Source organism: Panthera onca, chromosome D1 (assembly GCF_046562875.1).
Source record: "Panthera onca isolate mPanOnc1 chromosome D1, mPanOnc1 haplotype 2, whole genome shotgun sequence".
NCBI lineage: Eukaryota > Metazoa > Chordata > Mammalia > Carnivora > Felidae > Panthera > Panthera onca.
Genome location: NC_138348.1, coordinates 105,203,711 through 105,224,286, shown reverse-complemented (window position 1 = coordinate 105,224,286; position 20,576 = coordinate 105,203,711). Strand labels below are relative to the sequence as shown.

General features: G+C 40.6%; 1 protein-coding gene across 7 annotated transcripts in view; it reads right to left on the bottom strand.

The window, feature by feature from the left end:
• The window catches only part of ALG9 (ALG9 alpha-1,2-mannosyltransferase), a 98,061-nt gene that overhangs the window by 69,640 nt on the left and 7,845 nt on the right, over positions 1-20,576 (bottom strand). For 6 of the 7 annotated variants that reach the window (XM_060604672.3, XM_060604671.3, XM_060604673.3 and 3 more), the window contains exons 4-9: positions 18,894-18,964; positions 13,456-13,544; positions 11,291-11,426; positions 7,399-7,486; positions 7,113-7,218; positions 80-202 (exon numbers count right to left, since the gene is read on the bottom strand). In XM_060604672.3, coding sequence (XP_060460655.1) covers positions 80-202; positions 7,113-7,218; positions 7,399-7,486; positions 11,291-11,426; positions 13,456-13,544; positions 18,894-18,964 — 613 coding nt within the window. The remainder of the gene's footprint in view (positions 1-79; positions 203-7,112; positions 7,219-7,398; positions 7,487-11,290; positions 11,427-13,455; positions 13,545-18,893; positions 18,965-20,576) is intronic. The other variant, XM_078432729.2, reaches the window with a different exon arrangement.

Genomic DNA, 20,576 nt, shown 5'->3' with positions numbered 1-20,576 from the left:
AGATTCATTTTCACTTCTTGGTATACATTGTTACTTGCTCTTTCCTCCCCAAAAACCTTTCATCCCTTACTCCACTCACCATGAAACCTCTGCAGTAGGTACTCCATCAAAGAAGTCAGTGGTAGGACCAGAAGAGCCAAAGCAAAGGCTACGTTAAAATTAAGAAATCCATTAATTAAATAGAAATACCAGGGTTCTGTACCTGGGGGAAACAAATAAAAGATAATTAGTGGATGCCTTCCATATCTTTTACAATGCTGGATTCAGAATGTTCTTTGTTCAAGCAATGTTGATGGTCTGATGCCTCAAGTGAATGAGTCCACAATGGGAACTCAGTTACTAGGGCTCAGTCACACAGGGGAAGCACAAGAGCAGATGAGGGGAAGAGAATGGGATTTGTTACTTTTCCAGAACAAGCAAATAATTTAAATAGCTTAGTGGTGATAATGTGATTTATAATAAGTAATTTATATTTGGTCTTCATCTCTGTCCCTAGCACAGAGCTCCTAAAACCTTTGGAATTTCCTAAGTGGTGAGAGAGATAGGGTGTCTTCTGGGTCTTCTGTTAATTAGGAGATTTGGGGAAAGCCCTCAGGTGGGGTTGAAGGATGGGGATGGATGGCCTGAACCAATTGTGTGACCTAACTGCCCTGATGGGGCGGTTAGAATTTTCAGTCCCACCCTGCTGACCTCCAGGGAAGGAAGAGGGGCTGGCAAGAGTTCAGTCACACCCACGGCCAATGATTTCAGCAATCATGCCTGTGTAACGAAGCCTCCATAAAAACCCAGAAGGACAGGGTCCAGAGAACTTCAGGTTGATGAACACATAGAAGCGCCAGGAGTGTGTACACCTGGGAAGGATGGGAGTTCTGAGCTCCATCCCACACTCCCTGCCCTATGCATCTCTTCCACCTGGCTATTCATCTGTATCCTTTATAATATCCTGCCCACTAAGCTGGTAAACTTAAGTAAATGTTTCTTTAAGCTCTGTGAGCCACTCCAGCAAATTAAGCGAACCCAAAGAGGGGGTTGCTGGAACTTCCCATCTACAGCTGGTCGGAAGTGACAATCTGGACCGGTTACTGACGTCTCAAGTGTGGATGTGGCAGGGCCAAGTGGGAGCCGTCTTGTAGGACCGAGCTACTCAGGCCTTTCCCCTTTTATTCTCACCCGTTCATTCCATTTACATCCCAGTATCTTGGCCCTTGATATGTTTAACCACAATTCTACTGTCATGGGACCCTGTGTTTGGTAAAAAGCAACAATTTGCTTTCCTTAGGAAAATAATGTTCAGAGCCCCAGATCCTGTTTAGAAGTTTTGAGGACTCAGAACGAAACAAAATGAAAACACAAGGCTTACCCACACCAGTTTCGATTCTTTAACTCAAAATCCTTGAACCCAAATGCAGGACCAGCCCCCCATGCACATTTAGCAGGCTCTTTATCTGCTCTTCCCCTCTGTGTGATTACTTCCATCAGGCAGTGAATGACACATGCGGGTTTTAATCACTGCATGTTGTGACACCCGCCTTGCACCACAGCAATTTCCTGCAATCAGCACTGCTTAAAAGGGTAATCAGAAGGCAGAGGAACAGTCAGAAAAACCTGACATTTTTGCAGCTTGCACAGCAAAATAAGATTAGAAACCAAACCCATAACGCTAGAAACATTTAGGGGAAGGGAGGGTGGGGTACCCTAAGTAAAACTCCACTTCAACTGTTGTCACCTTTTGCAAAAGCTCACTCCTTCCTGTCTAAATACATTGATTGCGATGTTCATGAACAGAGCTCCTGTCCCAGGCCAAGTTCAATAGACATTCATAGCCTGTATTCTTTACCAATACCTGTTTGGGTTATAGAAAAGTGATGATTTTCGGGGTGCCTGGGTGGCTCAGTCGGTTGGGCGTCTGACTTCGGCTCAGGTCATGATCTCGCGGTCTGAGTTCGAGCCCCATGTCATGCTCTGTGCTGACAGCTCAGAGCCTGGAGCCTGCTTCTGATTCTGTGTCTCCCTCTCTCTCTGACCTTCCCCCATTCATGCTCTCTCTCTGTCTCAAAAAATGAACATTTAAAAAAAAGAAAAAAAAAAAAGAAAAGTGATGATTTTCAAAAAGAAATATCCATCTTCTCTGGATTTTAATATGTAATAACACATTTCTGAAACTGAGTCTCTTAGGAGTCCAGTTCCCAGAAAGGTAGTTTTTTGCATAATCTTCTCCTGACCACCACTGTGGAAGCAGGGCTGTCAACCTTGGCCCTACTTTTTTCCAACCAAATTCTGGAAATCTGAGCCTGAGAAGAAAAATCACAGTGACTAGGGAGAAAGGAGATCATCTTTTATATCATCTTTAATAGATCTTAAGAAGCATCTATAGAAAAAAAAAAAAAAAAAAAAAAAAAAAAAAAAAAAAAAAGCCTTTCATTGCTCCTTACAAATACTTATTGTTTTTTTCAGGAAAGCACTTTATTGCCAGCAAATATTGGTCTCTACCACAACTGACTATACCCTCCTGCTAGGGCTGACTACCTTTTTACCTAGGTGTACTATACTCTGAAATTCTGAACCCAAAGCATCAATTTGGTAAACTCAACTATGTTTATGTGTTAGGAACTCATAGATCAAGTTCAGAGCTAGGCTGTGAACATTTCATAATAGACTATTGCTTCCTGGAAGAACAAGGCAAAAATTGGAGGATAAGCCAAAGGCAGGGAAGGTTCAAGTCACAACAGTCTTAAAAACAAGGGCAGAAAGAGACAAAAACAGGGAATTCTCTTACCCAGTGTCCTCCCCTACATGATCAGACACCTGCCTTGAAAAAAAGAGTAAAAACTTTCCTCTCTTTCCAGGGAGGTAATTTGATGCCACTTCTCAGAAACTATCAAAGCTCAACTATGCAGAAAAAAAAAATGTGTCAGAATGACAAGCTATGCGTTTAACTGGTGCAAAGTGTGCAGTGAAAGCTGGAAGCAGGGTCTCTGTAGGGAATGATGCACCAATTCCTTTCATTTAAATGAGCTAAAGGGAACCTTCAAAGAGGCCAGAAGAAGAAGGGATAATGTTTACTGTTCCACCGATTGAATGAAAGGAAGCTATTTTATAGGCCTATAATTTTATAAAACCTTAAGAACTAAATTGTAGTAAATCATCCTTATAAATGTCAAATTTACAACACCCAGAGCAAAGAGACACCAAGGTCCAACAAAAATGATCAGCAAAACAATGAAAGCCCTAGAACAGATCTTGACACCAGTCAGCTCTTGAGTGACTCCACTGGGGCCTCATCCTCTGCTCCTGCACAAATGGAAAATTTGGGCCTTTAATAAAGGCCATTCGCCTTTGCCTTCTGAAATTTCCTGTCCAGTGATGTGACAGATGTTGATAGAACACATCAACAGGCAGGGATCACGTCCTAAATTGCAAAGTGGCATCGTTGAGCCGACCCACTGTTGTTTTTGAAGGAAGAGCATTTCTCATACCCGCCCTCCCACGCCTTCTCCAGGCCTCAACTCCTCAGAGAGCACCAGTCTTCACTCTCCACATAAAAATACTTATCAACCCCGACATCTGCCAACGCCAAATGTTACAAGGGTAAGAAGCAAAATCAGTGCCATGACCAGTCACTTTGTTTTTTGCAACACTAAATTTCACCTCTTGATCTTTGACACCAAAGAGATGCTTTGCCTATGACTTTGCAATTTTATGTCTACACTAAATTTCCTAAATGCCAAGTACTTTTTTCCTTGTCCAAATATTCTTTTTCTTGAACAAGCATGGAGCAACGCTCCCCTGTGAAAGAGAGCCTGCCAGTGTGCATACCACTGTGCCATCGAAGCTCTCTAAGGCTTCCTGATCACCCTCCAAGCCCAGTGTGTGGGCCTTCAGAGGCACAACTTCCTGCCCCTTCTTTAGATCAAATCTTATCTTCCTCTATCTCCAACTCACAATCTGTTTTTGCTTATTCTCTTGTAGAGTCTCAAACGCCAAACTCCAGAGTTTTGCTAAGGCTGTTTTCAGTGGAAAAAACACAGGCTTGGGAGTCAGACAGCCCTGGGCTCTTATCCCATTTCTGCCACCTATTAATTATGTGCAAGCCCCTTGGTTTTATGTGCATTTCCACCTTGGTTTCCATAGCTGGGAATAAGCATAAATAATGCCTCTCTCACAAAGTTTTTGTGAGGAGAAGACGATGTTACATAAAATCTCTTGTATACAACAGGCATTTGATAAACAGAAGCAATTATAATTTATAGTTGTGAAAAAGTACTTTTTCTTTCTCCTGGCTTCAAAAGAGCCAGCTCAGGTCTGGAATATGTCATTCATAGATGCTCTCTGGCCAAGCAAGTATAGAAAGGTCCCTGTGAAAACCAGGAATAATGGAGTAAATATTTATATTATAATCACAACAGAGAAACTGAATTTATCTTGCTCATGTTTGTAGTTTCTATCTAAAATTAGCTAATGTTGTAAAAAAAAAAAAAAATTCACAATATTCAATTTTTTAATTTTTTTTTTCCTTTTTTTTTTTTTTTTGTCTCTGCAGTCCCTACCCTGAACATTGTGTTTGTCTGAAATATGCCCCCTCTAGCATCTACTCACCAAACATCTACTCCCCTTCCAGGCTTGACTCAAGAAGTCCTTCTGCTACCACCAGATGGACTTCTCCTGTGATTCCCCATCTTTCCACTGTAGTATGTAACACAATTGACTATAATTATCTACTCGTGTGACTGCAGCCGTATGGGACAGCAAGTTATGAGGACACAAATGCTCAAAGGCAGCTGAGTCCATGTTTCTTTAACTCAAGTCCATTTAACTAATTGTTTAAGTATTATAGGCTTATTTGCTCTTACATCCAAAAAAAACAGCACTAAGACATGAATGTAGAAACTATCAGCATGATGCATTTGTAACTTTCAGAGAAGAAACCTATGCCTACAATAGGTAATGAAGCACTTGGAGCAGTCAAGTCTTACAAAATGGTCAAAATGATGCCCAATAGGGCCCGACGTGTATGTAGAGTGAAACAGCTGAAGCTTCCATGACAAAACATATGCTATCTTACTCTCTGATAACTGTACAGCATCTATCAAAAAGTCAATCTTTGACGGGGCGCCTGGGTGGCTCAGTCAGTTAAGCATCCGACTTCTGCTAGGGTCACTATCTCACGGTTCGTGGGTTCAGGCCCCACATTGGGCTCTGTGCTAACAGCTCAGAGCTTGAAGCCTGCTCGGATACTGTGTCTCCCTTGCTCTCTGCCCCTCCCCTGCTTGCTTGCATGTGCGCTCTCTAAAATAACCATTAAAAAAATTATTTTAATACCACTATGTAATAACCTGTTTAGAAAATGAAGCCAAGGGCACCTGGGTGGCTCAGTTGATGGAGTGTCTGACTCTTGATTTTGGCTCAGGTTATGATCCCAGGTTTCTGGGACTGAACCCTGAGATGGGCTCCATGCTGAGCACGGAGTCTGCTTAAGACTCTCTCTCTTTTTCCCCCTCTGCCCTCTCCCCCACTCATGTAGGTGCTCTCTAAAAATAAAAAATAATTAATTTTTAAAAAGTGGAGACAGTCTCCCAAAATTAAACTCAAATTAACATAATTTATTCACCTATACATAATGGGTATTTTGCTTCCATAGATTCCATGTAAATCAGTTTCTAACATGCAATCTGGGTCTAAAAGGAGAGTCTTCCTTCTATGGTCTTACACAATCAAATAAAATGTTACAAGTAACCTAAAACAAGGGGGAATTAAAAACATACAAACTCTCTCCAGCTAAAGGGAGACATCTAGAGGCGAAAGCTTAAAATTGGGGCTTTTCTCACATTTTGGGGATCTTGAAGTCTTAAAGGAGCCTTTTTAAATTCCTTCACTTAGGGAACGCCTGGCTGGCTCAGAGGAGTGTGTGACTCTTGATACCGAGGTTGTGCATTCTGCACCCCACGTTGGGTGCAGAGATTACCTAAATAAACTTTTAAAAACATTAAAATTCCTTCACTTAACAATTATTCTCTAACAAGGCAGTGTGGAAATTCAAGTCACTAGACAAAACACGGTTTATTATGACCTATTACCTACTGCCATCTAAATGACAATATTCCACAAATCCTGCAGGCCCAATTAAATCTTATTTGTATGCTTACTTCAAATCATCAAATCTGTTGGTCCTGTGGACAAAGTGGCACAGGAAAGTGATGGGCATGGCTTAAACTGGTAAGACACAGAGGTAGTATTAACTTGTTTCACAGCAGAGCCCCAGGACAATCACATATTAAAAAATGCTTCAAGACCTTCAGAAAATTAAGGCAGAAGAAACTACACTTATTTTAATGAAAAATGGTCTCAAAAGATGTTTACTGATTTGGCTGATCTGACCAGGAAGATCTCTAGGACAATCCTCCATAGCTGTCACCAACACAAATGCCCTCGGGGGCCAAATAAAACCGGCTCAGTGCTGGCTGAAAGAAGGCATTGGGGTGGGGGTGGGGGGGGGGGAGGGAGATGGAGGTAAAATGCAGAATATATTCCCCAGATTAAAGGCATCAGCCCTTTAAAGCTGGCCAAACTACTCACCTTTTTCTCATGCTGACTCCACCATTTGCTCTGCTATTTCTATACATTTTCCAAACTTTCTCTCCTAATCCCTGATACTTAATGCAAATTTTAAAAAGAAAAATTAATACCAAATGTGTGTATGTCCACAAGACATCTGGAGGAATAGACTCCAAAGTATTAACAACAGCTATCTGGAGATGACAGGATTATGAATGTTTTTATTTTCCTATTTTTGTTACCATACTGATTTTCTAATGGAAAGAGTAAAAAGTAGCTTTTCATTTTAAAAAGTAGCATCAAGAACCACGACACACAACACACCGAGAACAACAGACAGGACTAACAGAAATCACATCAATCAAGCAGAAACATTTACTGGTTACTTAATCATCGCTGTGCCATAGCCGAATGTCATTTCTTTTTTAAAAAGAATACCAGCAAAGAAATGCTGTATTTGCCAAAGAATATCTGATGAAATAAAGAAACCACGTTGAAATGTCAAAGTTCAGGCAAATGAAGCCATCTCCTGCCCTTCCCCAGAGTCCCTAAGGCCTTACCATAAAGATCAGGTCCATGAGGAGTAAAGACATTGTACAAAACAATGTTCAGTGGTGCCACCACCAGCTTCCCGTAGTAGTAGCTGTCAATGACCACCACAGGCACCTGAAACAGAGCAGGAAATAAACAGCAATTGCAGGGGTTTGTTCTGCAAACATTCTCCCAGGGGGAACAGGATAAACTTCAGAACAAATAACAGAATGAACTTCTAATGTTATCTTTCCTACATCAGAACATGCTTTCATTACAATGTTCAAACAAAACAGGGAAAAAAATAAAACTCACCAGAAAGAGTATTAGGGCCACCAGAGACCAATGAAAGAAACTCTTCCACCTGTGTTTCATGACCAGCAAATCAAAGGCAATGGGTAAACTATTTAACAGAGAAACAAAGTCGGAAATTACTTACAACATAGACTCAAACAAGTCTGATTCACACATACTTCATGCTGAACACAGGGGGAAAAAAATGTCTCTAGCAGTTATAGTGAGGAAAGAACGCTGGTATATAAGAGGATGTCTTCTCAAAAATACAGTGTTCTGTTCAGAGAGCCCATGATAGTACTTCACACCCCACGATGCACAAGGAACATTAATGCTGAGCTTCTGCAAGGAGCTCCTTATTATACCTATTCATGTGTGACAGACATTTAAAATACATTAACTCTAAGCAACTGTGCCCTGTGGTCCTACACCGATCCTGCCAAATGAATAAATACAAATCTCTTCCATGATTTATAAAAATTTTGCTAACACTACAAACTTTAGTAAGTCAGTTCTGATACACCCCCTTCCAATACCGTTTGCTCTTCTCCCTTTCACTTCAATTCCACAAGCAAGTCGCATATGTACACTGCCTTCCCCACTTCTTCCTGAAGGCCTGGCTTTAACGCAGGGAGAATGACATAAGGTCGACAGGCACCTCCCCTCAGCCAGACCCCGAATCTCTTCACTACCTCCATCTACCTTGGTCTTCCTGTGGCACTTGACACAAAGCATCTGTTCGTCCTCTTTAGGCTTCCTGGCTCCTGCTCTTTTCTGGCCTCTTCCCAAGTGCACCTTTTCCTTTTTGTGCCCTACCATGGTCTATTTCCCAAAAGCAAACTTCTGCTCTTCTTTCTCTACATCATTTTCTCAGGGGGTACCTCCACTCTTACATCATCAACAATCACCTTCATGCCCAGGACTTCCAGATCTGGTACACTAGCCAGAATCTTCACCCATGCTCCCGCCACAAGAAATTCCCTCCCCACACCAATCTGATACGACACAATTTACCCAAAATTCACCCCAGGCTCTGCTCTCGACTCCTCTGCAGAACCTATTTCTCCTGTCTCTGAATTGACATAGCATTATCATGTCTATCATTTACTTAGCAATGTCATGTGCTACCACAAGGCATCTCTTCTGTGATAGGAACTTCCATATTCTATCATCTAAGTTTTGCGTTAACTTTTTGTGTTTTCATTTTTTTCTGCCCAACCAGTGACATTCCCATGGCATCTGTACTTCTCCTTTGGTAAGTCATCATACTTCTATTCACTTGTTCAAGGTCGGTCTTTCCTACTAAAATGTAAGCTCCCAAAGAGCAGGAACCGTAAGTGTCTTCTTTATCACAGTATCAGCAGCATGTAGCACAAAGTACTCAATAAATGATGGTAGACTGCTGATTGTGATCCTGAAATCACTGATCTCCCCTAAAGGCAGACCAATCAATATGTGCCACCTAAAGGTATTTGAGGAACTCATAAAGTTCAATGTTGATGGGGCAGAGTAAAAGGAATGGAGGAAGTGAAAAAAAAAAATACTTTTACTTTCTGGAGAATTAAAAAGGAGGCAGAATTGGGGTTTTTTGAGTCATGTTAGAATCTGGACACCATAGAACAGAGGTTGGCAAGCTTTTTATTGAAAGGACTGACAGTATGTATTTTAGGCTCTGCAGGCCACATATGGTCTCTGTTTCATGTTCTGTGTCTGTACTGTGTGTGTGGGGGGGGGGGGGTGGGTGTGTTGTTAACAACCCTTTATAATACAACAACTTCCTAGTTCTTGGGCTGCACAAAACAAGACCAGCTGCACTGGGCCCACAGGCCACAGGCTGCCAACTTCTGTGACACAGACCAATGGGGAAGCTATTACAGAGTTTAAAACAAAACAGGCAGTGATAAAACTCTATTTGCATTTTAGGAAGATAAGTCTAGTTTGATTATAGAAAGCAGATATACAGAGATCAAGCCTAGAGATGGGAAGATCATTTAGGAGTCTGCATAGTAACTCAGGAGCAGAGGTGAAGAAAAGTAGATTCAAGATATTCAGGAGATATAACAAACAGGACATGGGAAAAAGAAAAGAGTCACAGATAATTTTCAGGTTCCTGACTGAGCACTGAGCAGATGATGGTATCATTTACTGGGATAGAAACATAGATAAAAGAACAGATATGGAGGGAAGATAGGGAGCTCAGTTTTGAATTATCAAGATGGTTGAGATAAAAGAAGGCCTCACACAAAATCCTGAGTACAGTATTTTGAGGATAAACAGAATCAAAGATTGGAGGTGGGGAAACCAGCCTTTAAAAGACAAATTAAGGGGATGCCTGGGTGGCTCAGTCGGGTGGGCAACCAACTTCAGCTCTTGTCATGATCTCAAGGTTTAGGAGTTTGAGCCCCTCAATGGGCTCTGTACTGCCAGCTCAGAGCCTGGATCCTGCTTCAAATTCCATGCCTCCCTCTCTCTCTGCCCCTCAGCCGCTCACACTCTGTCTCTCTCAAAAATAAAAGTTAAAAAATAATAAAAATAGAACACAATTAAGAAAACGTAGAATATTGATCCTCTTAGTAACCCCCATTCCAGAAATTTACCGTATCAATAAATTTCCATAAATGTATAGACATGTGGACAGAAACATTCACTGAAGCATTGTACATCATAGGAGAATACTGAAAACTAAATCTCTCCCGATAAGGCAACAGCCACATCAGGGTCAGAAAGTGGAATGCTGTGCGATCTGTACAAAGACCAATGTAGATACAACAAAAAGTATGTACAGGTACAAGGTAATCCTATTTAATTTCCAGGATGTCCATGTGTGTGCCTTTACACATGAGGACAGTTTCTAGAAAGATATATACGAAAGTATATAAAAGTACCTTTGAAGATGAGGCTACAGGCAAAGTAAATTAGGAATTCTTTCTACCTAAAACAAACTGGCATTTTTTTTTTACAATAGAAATAGACTGGTACAGTTGACTTTTGAACATCATGGGTTTAAACTGCGTGGGTCTGCATGTATGCCAATTGTTTCTTATAAATACAGTACAGTACTGTGAATAAATCTTCTGTTCTTAGTAACACTTTCTTCTCTGTAGCTTAACTTTATTGTAAGAATACGGTATAGGATACATATAACACACCAAGTACGTGTTAATTAAGTTATCAGTAAGGCTTCTGGTCAACAATAAGCTATTGTAAAGTTTCTGGGGAGTCAAAAGTTACATGCAGATTTTGGGCTGTGCAGGGGGTCAGTGCCCCCACACCCAGGCTGTTCAAGGGTCAGCTGTACTACAATAACCTTAACATCAAACTACAGTATTTTTCCAAATTACCTGCAGTGCAGGTGAGAAGCAAATGCAGCACAGACTAGAGCCAAAGCGGCAAAAACAAGGAACATGAGCAACAAAGCTGCTTGGGGAAAAGTTGCTGAGCTAACACCACGAGCCTGCAGGTAAAGTCCAACTTCAGGCCTGGGAGTGGGGAACGCACGTCACCGAGTGGTGTAGCGTAGAAGAAACATCAGTGATGGGGTCAGGGAGGCCTGGATCCAAAAGCAGTCATCACCTTCAAGGCAAATTTCTCTCCCTCCTGGAGTCTACTTTCTCCCTTCTGAAGCACTACTACTTGGATTTCTCCTGCAAAGCTGTTTTAAGGTTTAGGAATAAAGTTTCTAAGGGGATTCGTGGCACCTAACACACAACAGATGCCTAAGAGTCACTACTGGTATTAGATTTAATCCTAACAATAAACACCAAGAGACAGATTCTTCCAACTCCCAGAATTTTGGTAGGTCTGATTCGTTCCTTTGACTTCAGGTCATAACCAAGGAACACGGAGATAAGCCAACGCTCAGGTTGACTGTGTGTCCAATGATACCAGAAGATGAATCGTGTTGGTTTCTTACCCAAGGGCAGCACTGAATGGCCAGCCCAAGATAGCCCCAGCTGCCACTCCAAGCACAGCAATGGAAGTCTTGTCCAAATACCAGCCAGTCATGGCTACCAGCGTGGTGTACATACAGAAGCTGCTAGGAAGGAGCGCTGCAAGGGTAAAGAAAAGGGGAATAGAAGGGGGGTGGGGAGGACAAAAGTAGGAGACTGATTAGGTATTATCAAAAATCTACCCACATTGCAGGAGGTCAATCACCAGGAACAGGTTTTGAGGAACACTGTAGGAGAAATGTGTAGTAAAGTGATACTCCTTAAATAACAATGAAGTTCAAGGGTATTCTTATTTTCTCACTCCTGTTTTTTAGGTACCAACAACGCTGCCTACTTATACAATATAAACCATGCCATTCTTCTCCTGGCCTGTACTCCAAATCCAGAACTTACAGATTTCCAGTTATATTTCCAGGCAGAGAATATGCTTCAAGAAACTCAGACCCATTGCTGACTATTTCTGAAGAATTTTATCTTCTGGTAGTCTTCTGAGACTGTCCTGGCACTAACTTTACCCCATAGGAATTCTAAGAAGCCTTCTCAAGGGCCAAATATCACATCCTGCATCCACTGACATGGATAATTTGGCCTTTAGATGTCCCCTAATTACTTTTGTCTAGCATTACTTTGTTACAACAAAGTAACTGTTTACTACAGTAAACAGCAGAGGACGGAGTACTTTCAGGGTCTCTGTTGCAGTAACATTTGATCAGTGTTTCTAACAAGGTGACACAAAAATGCAGATCTGCCTCTCCAGGCTGTACAAGGCCTGCTTCATGTAACACTAGTGAAGAAAAATCAGCATGAGGCAAGGACCACAACGAAGGGCAGTATGATCTCACAAAGTCAGTCAAAGGTTTAGAAGCTGTATGTAAAAGGATGCCTTGAATTTCTCTGTGCCTCAATATCCTCAACTGAGATGACAAAGCTAAAGCCACTCCTCAACACCTCCCACACTTAATCAGTTTTAGGAATTGCAAAATAACTAAAAAAACCTAAGGTACAACTTCACTGATCAATGCTAAGTAATACTGATGCCATCCAAAGCTATCAATTACAGCTGCCAATGTAGAGAACAAAGGGAGCAGAGGAATGAGAGGCCTCTGCCAGCTCAGAGGGAACAGCACAGTCTCGTTTAGAACAGTAACACTCAAAATTATTCACTGTTCGTGGGTTTGAGCCCCACATCATGCTCTGTGCTCACAGTTCAGAGCCTAGAGCCTGCTTCCGATTCTGGGTCTCCCTCTCTCTCTGCCCCTACCCTGGCTTGTGCTCTGTTTCTGTCTCTCAAAAGTAATAAAAAAAAATTTTTTTTTTAAATTTTTTTTTAAATTATTCAGGTGTGGAATCCTGAGGTCCCTGCAGAACACAGATTTTGATACAGTCGACAAAGTTAAGTACAGACTTTTGTGCTGGATGCTATTTTTGTGTGTATATTTAGTGTATATACTAGATTCTGGTATACACAAGCAGACATTAAAACTGGCATAATTATAACTAGTAGCTTCATTTTTTTTCAGAGCATCAGAAACAGGCTACCTTTTGGCAATAGGCCACTGTGACTCAGCTCAGACAACACAAGTGTTCAATGGAGCACAGTTTGTAAGCCACCAGTCTAATATTGTAATTTCTCTTTAAGTTTACTTAAAAAAAAAAAAAAAGCCCAACAGGGAGGACTATGCCTTTACAGAATACATTGCAAATAAGAAACCGAAAGCAGAACCATAAAGAACAGGGTTTTTACACACAAACAAGAAAAACAAAATTATTTTTCTCCCCCTAACAGCAGGGAAAGGCAACAGGTGTTGGTGTTTTTCAGCCTTGTGAGGAAGTGATAAAAAAAACAAAAACAAAAACAAAAAATCTACAACCATGTAATAGAAAGCAGTATGGTGAAAATAACTTTTCACCTTTTTAAGTTTCCAAGTCCTCATCTGCACAATGGGAAAATATTTATCATACTAACACAGGACTGCCGTAAAGGATGACGAAGATCATGCAGATAACGGTGCTCTGCAAACTACTGATATGCTGTACAACGTAACCTACACCTACACAAAGTCTTCCTTTCAGCTCAGCTGTGAAAGATCAGTGCACGTGTTACACCTTCCCCTGCCCGTTTACTTACCTGATGATGAGCAAAACATGCCAGTGCTAAGAACCAAGAAGGCTAGCATCATCCGACTCACATGCAGCCCAAACTTCTTGCACACAGCCCTAGGAGAAAGGCAAAGATTATCAGCATGGCAAATCTTAGGGACAGACATTTCAAATCAAAGGACAAAAACATGCCTGCTTCACAGAGAACACTGAAGATTTAAAGTCAAACATAGAACTGCCTGGACAGGTTTGTCAGCAATTGTGTGTGCCTAACAAACCCAAACACTCTTATTCTGTAAGTAGAAGAGAAGCGCTCTACCTAAAAAGAAAAGCATGCTTTCTGGACTCAGAGTAGGGAGACGATCAATAGGAAAACAGCATCAAAGTGGAAAAACAATAGGCCTCCCATTCAGAGGGGCACAGGTTCAAATTTGGGCTCCGCCACTTACTAACAGTGGTACCCTGGTCTAGCGACAACACTGTCAGATTCCTTATCTGTAAAGTGAGGGTAATGCTAAGGTCTACTTTGTAAGATTTGTGTGAGGACAATACATGGGAAAGTGCTGGGAGCGCATGGAACAGAGGTACTCAATACAGGGTAGTTCTCACAAGAGAAGAGTAGGAGATACACCACGGGGCAGTAAGTCCACATTCCTCAAAATGAAGCAATTACACACTTCCTGTACCTCTTTCGTGGAGGTCTTTAACCCTGTGAACACTATGAGCAATCACTGCTGCTTCATTTGGTCAACATTTGTTCCAACATATGCCTGTGTAAACCATTCTCTTGCTCAGGTCCCTTAGAGAAGCTCAGAGCTTCTTTCTGGATTACCTTGGCTTCCAGCTCAGGCTATCTTTTATAAGTGTCTTTACTGAGGATCTGCTAATGGCAAATTCCCTCTCTTTTGTTTTTTTGGGGGTTTTTTTGGTCCAAAAAAAAAGTCTTATTTAGTGCTTCGTCTTAAAAGAGGATTTAGCTGAGTACACAATTTTAGGATGAAGCCATTTTCTCCAAGCACTTTGAATATATATATTTTTTTTTAATGTTCTGGATTTTAAGAAGGCTTCTGTCAGTGTAATATTCCTTTGTAGATATATTCTATTAGTTCTCTGTCAACCTTTAAGATCTTCTTTACCCTTAGTGTTCTATGTAGTTTCACTAATTCCTTTTTATTTACCCAGCTCAGGATACGTTAGGCTCCCTGAATCCATGAATTAGGATCTTGGGTTTCATGGATTCTGGAAAATTCTTAACCATTATTTCCCCAAATACGGCCTTCTCCCCATTCTATCATCTCCTAGAATCTGATTAGACAAACACTGGATCGGTCAAATCTACCACAGAGGTAGGTGTCTTAATCTCTTCCTATTTTCCTTTTATTTCCTTTTTGTCGTGCTGTACTTCATTCTTACTCATTTCTTCCAATCAATCTAACTTACTCATTAACACGTCTAATTGGTGGTTTCAACTAGCCACTGAACTTTAAATATCAATTGTTCGCTTTCACTTCTACAAGTTGTGTTTGGTTCTTTTTTCAAATCTGCTGGGCCATTTTTATAGTCTCACTCCTTTTTCCTTTTAGCTTTTCTATTTTATCGTGGTAATAACACATGGGAGACGTACCCTCTTAACAGACTCCTAAGTGTAAACTACAGCATCGTTAATAGGCACAATGTTGTACAGTAGCACTCTAGCACTTACCCATCTTGCACAACTGAAATTTTATATGCATTTATCAGCAACTCCTCATTTCCCCCTCTCCCTAACCCCTGGCAACCACAATTCTATTCTTGGATTCCATGAGTTTGATTACTTTAGAATCCTCACACAAGTCAAATTAGCCAGTGTTTGTCCATCTTTAATTGGTTAGCTCATTTGGCCTATCCTCAAGGCTCATGCATGTTGTCACATTATTACAGGATTTCCTTCTAATACTGAGTATTCCATTCTACGTATATACCACATTTCCCCCCCACCATCTATCAGTCAATGGACACTTAACTTGTTTCCCATCTTGGCTACTGTGAATAGTGCTACAATAAACATGGAAGTACAGATACCTCTTCAAGATCCTGTTTCGGTTCTTTTAGATGAATACCCAGAAGTTGGATTGCTGGATCACATGGTACTTCTACTTTTAGTTTTTTGAGGATCCTCCATACTGTTTTTGCACAGTGGCCGTATCATTTTGCTTTCCCACCTACAGGATCCAAAAGTTCCAAACCTATATTCTTGCCAACACCAGCTGTTTTTTCGTTGGTAATAGCCATTCTAACAAGAATGAGGTCATATGGCTCATTGTGGTTTTGATTTTCATTTACCAGATGATTAGTGACACTGTATCTTTTCATATACCTGTTCGCTAAGCATGCATCTTCTTTAGAAAAAGGTCTGTTCAAGTTCTTGGTCCTTTTTTAATCAGTTTGTTATTGAGTTGGACGAGTTTCTTATATATTGTAGAACTGAACCTCTTTTCAGATCATGGTTTTCAAATATTTCCTCCCATTCTCCAAGTTACTTTTCACTCAATGGATTATTTAGGCTCTTGTTTCTTATTCATGTTTTCAATTCTTTATTTCTTTAAAATTATCATTTATTTTATATTCTTATTTTAATAATTCCTAATAAATAAAGTTTTGCAGGTCAGCTTTCTGTTGTTATTTCTGCTGGTTCTCACTTAAGTCTGCTTCTCTTCTGTGCTTTGTGATTTGTTTTTATTATAACTTCTTGTTCAGTAGAACTTTATTTGTCATAGTTCTTTGACACCTGGATTAAAAATTGATTTCTCTGGAGAAATTTTCCATTTGTTTTTGCAAGATGCCTACGAGTACTACCAACCCGTAACAGTTTTAACATAAATTCTCAACTTGGGGTGGAGGGAGGGTTTGAGGGACCACAAAGGTGGTTTGAACTCAATCCTAAACCCATAAGTAGACCACTGTATGGTTACAATCCTCAAAGACAGCACTGGCTTTCTTTCTTCTTCCCTGTGCCACCCCGACTCAACACCAAAGAATTTTATCTGACATTTTTATCTGTTTTGCAGTGGGAAGATTTTTTTTTTTTTTTTTTTGTCTTGCAGGCAATAGCCTCCCAGCTGCCTGCATTTATTGGAATATTGCTCTCTGAACACGCATGCATTCAGATTTGTTAAATATATCCTCTTCTGCTTGCAGTGGGAAGATTTTTTAAATAATGATTATTAAGTTTAAATACCCCTTCAAGCATTAAGATGTATTAGGTTTCAAGTAAAAAAAAAAAAAAAAAAGTGGCTATTTTTATTACTGCGACACTTAAACGTTAAAAAAAATTTAAAAAAACATTTATTTATTTTTGAGACAGAAAGAGACAGAGGGCGAGTGGCAGAGGGGCAGAAAGAGAGTGAGACACAGAATCTGAAACAAGCTCCAGGCTCTGAGCTGTCAGCACAGAGCCCAATGCGGGGCTCGAACCCACGAACCGTAAGATCATGACCTGAGCTGAAGTCGGACGCTTAACCGACTGAGCCACCCAGGCGCCCCGACACTTAAATGCTTAATACTTCCACTAACATTCAACCAACCAACAGGTACTTGGGCAAAGACCACGTCCTGAGTGCAAATAAGAGCAGTGAGTCCCTGGGGCACCTGGGTAGCTCGGGTGGTTAAGCATCCAACTTCGGCTCAGGTCATGATCCCGCCATTTGTGGGTTTAAGCCCTGAGTCAGGCTCAGGATTAACAGCTCAGAGCCTGAAGCCTGCTTCAGATTCTGTGTCTCCCTGTCCCTCCCCCGCTTGCATTCTCTCTCAAAAATAAACATTAAAAAAAAATTTAAGAGCAGCAAGTCCCACAACAGGAATAATTTCCCATCATCTAAGCTCAAGGCGAAGAGGTAAATCATATTTATCTTGAGACCAAAAATAAGGCTCTACTAAATTCTACCAAATAAAACACCAGTTAGAGGTGTTTAAACATAATTTCACTTTATATGAAGATATGGAGGGATATCTGTACTCCCACGTTTACTGCAGTACTATTCACAACAGCCAAGACATGGAATCAACCTCAATGTCCATCTATGAATGAATAAAGAAAATGTGGCATATATAACAATGGAATAGGGCACCTGGGTGGCTCAGCTGAGTGCCTGACTTCAGCTCAGGTCACGATCTAACAGTTCGAGTTCGAGCCCCACATGGGCTTTGTGATGACAGTGCAGAGCCTGCTTCAGATTCCCTCTCTCTCCCTCCCTCCCTCCTTCCTTCCTTCTCTCTCTCCCCCCCCCTTTCTTCCCCCCCCCCCCCCCCCCGCCCCTCCCCAGTCCCCACTCTGGCTCTCTCAAGGAAATATTTTTTTTTTTTTAATTTTTTTTTCAACGTTTTTTATTTATTTTTGGGACAGAGAGAGACAGAGCATGAATGGGGGAGGGGCAGAGAGAGAGGGAGACACAGAATCGGAAACAGGCTCCAGGCTCTGAGCCATCAGCCCAGAGCCTGACGCGGGGCTCGAACTCACAGACCGGGAGATCGTGACCTGGCTGAAGTCCGACGCTTAACCGACTGCGCCACCCAGGCGCCCCTCTCAAGGAAATATTTTTAAAAAATAAAACCCTTGGGGCGCCTGGGTGGCTCAGTCGGTTAAGCGTCCGACTTCAACTCAGGTCACGATCTCGCGGTCCGTGAGTTTGAGCCCTGCGTCAGGCTCTGGGCTGATGGCTCAGAGCCTGGAGCCTGCTTCCGATTCTGTGTCTCCCTCTCTCTCTGCCCCTCCCCCGTTCATGCTCTGTCTCAAAAATAAATAAACGTTAAAATAAATAAATAAATAAATAAAACTCTTAAAAAAGATATACAATGGAATATTATCATTTAAAAAGGAAATCCTGCCATTTGCAACAGGTGGATGGACCTTCAGGGCATTACTCTAAGTGAAAAGTCAGATACTAAAAGACATATAGTGTAATAACTCACACGTGGAATCTAAAAAAGCCAAACTTGCAGAAACAAAGTAAAATGGTGGCTGCCAGGGGCTGGGGAAGCAGGGAGTCGGGGACAGGGAGGATTAGGAGATATTTGTCAAAAGGTATAAACTTCCAACTATAAGTTCTGGAAGATCTAATATACAGCATGGTGACTATAGCTAACAATACATTATTATATACTTGAAAGGTGCTAGAAGAGCAAGTCTTAAATGTTCTCACCACACATAAAGTTGTATTCATGTCAAGTAAGGTATGTGTTAACCTTACTGTCATATTTCATTACAGATATGTTTATCAATTATCTGTACACCTTGAATTTACACAATGTGCTATTTCAGTTGTAGGTCAATAAAGTGAGAAAAAAATTTTAAGTCCTACTTCAAATACATTATTAGGAGCCAGGAGAAAAGCATTTTCTATTATCAATACTGCTTATGCTATCAGAAATGGTCTTATGCTGTACTGACCTTTCTCATAGCACTTTCAGAAGCAAAGCTTTTATACTCACTTGTAAAAGTAAAGTTCACAGATACAGCTCACAAAAGCCAGGAGACATCGTAAAAAGTAAAAGACAAGAATCTGAAAGAAACCAAGAAGAAAACAGAAGTCATACAAACAAGAAAACTCAAGATAAAACCACTTTCATTTGTTATTAGTAACACTATGAACTGTATAATCTTCCTGAAAGGCAGTATTATCAAAAATCATAAACAATTTCATACCCCTAGATCCACTGTACCTATTTCTAGGAGTCCAGCCCACAAAAGTAACTGAAAATATGGAGGGGGGTGGTTAGTTCTACTCATGCAAATGGTCACTGCAGCACTATTAATTTAAGGGGGGAAAAAGAACATTAAAAAAAAAAAACTACACCATATCCGATTACAGGGAAATCAGTCAATTCTGCTACATACATTTCATGTACTATTACACAGATAAAATTTATGGTTACAGAAACAGTCAAAGAATTCACAGGATATAAAACTCCTACATTCAACAAACATTTCCTAAATCGTTATATATTGATAATTACCGATAATTACAAAATACCAGGTAAAAATGTACATTATTATTTACACATCACAATCACAGCTTTGGAAATCAGAAGCATATGAAAAGGCTGAAAAGAAATGTGATAAAATGGTAAAGGTGGCATCAAGGATGGACTCTGGATGACAATGATGTGTTAATACAGGTTCATGGATTGTAACAAGTGTATTACTCTAATAGGGGATGTGGATACGGGGAAAGCTATACATGTGTGGGGGCAGGGTGTATGTGGGAAATCTCTGGACCTTCCACTCAATTGTGCGGTGTCCTAAATTGAACTAAAAATAAAGCATATTAGAAAATAAATAAATAATAAATAAATAAATAAATAAATAAATAAATAAAATGGTAAAGGTGGCTAAATCAAGCTGGTAGGAGTTAGGTGCACATTTTCCCTCTTACCTTCCAAATACCTGTCATGTGATTTCATTAATTTTATAATTAAAAACATCGATTTAAAAAATAAACATAATAGGGTTGTATTGAATAGCTTTCATATTATAGCACACTGGTATGTTGTTTTAAGTTTTTTTTAACGTTTATTTATTTTTGAGAGAGAGAGAGAGAGAGAGAGAGAGAGAGAGAGAGAGAACGAACATGAGCAGGGGAGGGGCAGAGAGGAGGGGAGACACAGACTCTGAAGCAGGCTCCGGGCTCTCAGCTGTCAGCACAGAGCCCTATGCAGGGCTCAAACCCACCAACCACAAGATCATGACCTGAGATGACGTCAGATGCTTAACCGAGTGAGCCACCGAGGCGCCCCACACTGGTATGTTTAAAAGCCTTGAATACCTCAGAATTTAAGTACTACTGAAATAGAGGTTATAATTAATATAACTGTATTATATAACTTAAAAATACTTGCCGTTTTCATCACTGTAACCAAAAAATTCCAGAGTTCAATAAAGTGATCCAATAAATACCAGTTTCATCAACTCAATAAAAACACTCTGAAAACCTAGTAAACACTGACCACTATTTTAGATGCTCCTAGGAATTCAGATAATTTTAGTACCAAGTGTCCACACGCCTAAGGACCCCTCGTCTAATTAGGGAGAGTACAAAACACATTTACAAAGTTAAAAATTAGCCTGAGTTAATATAAGAGTTTTATTTACAAGTGTGATAACAATGCCCCCAC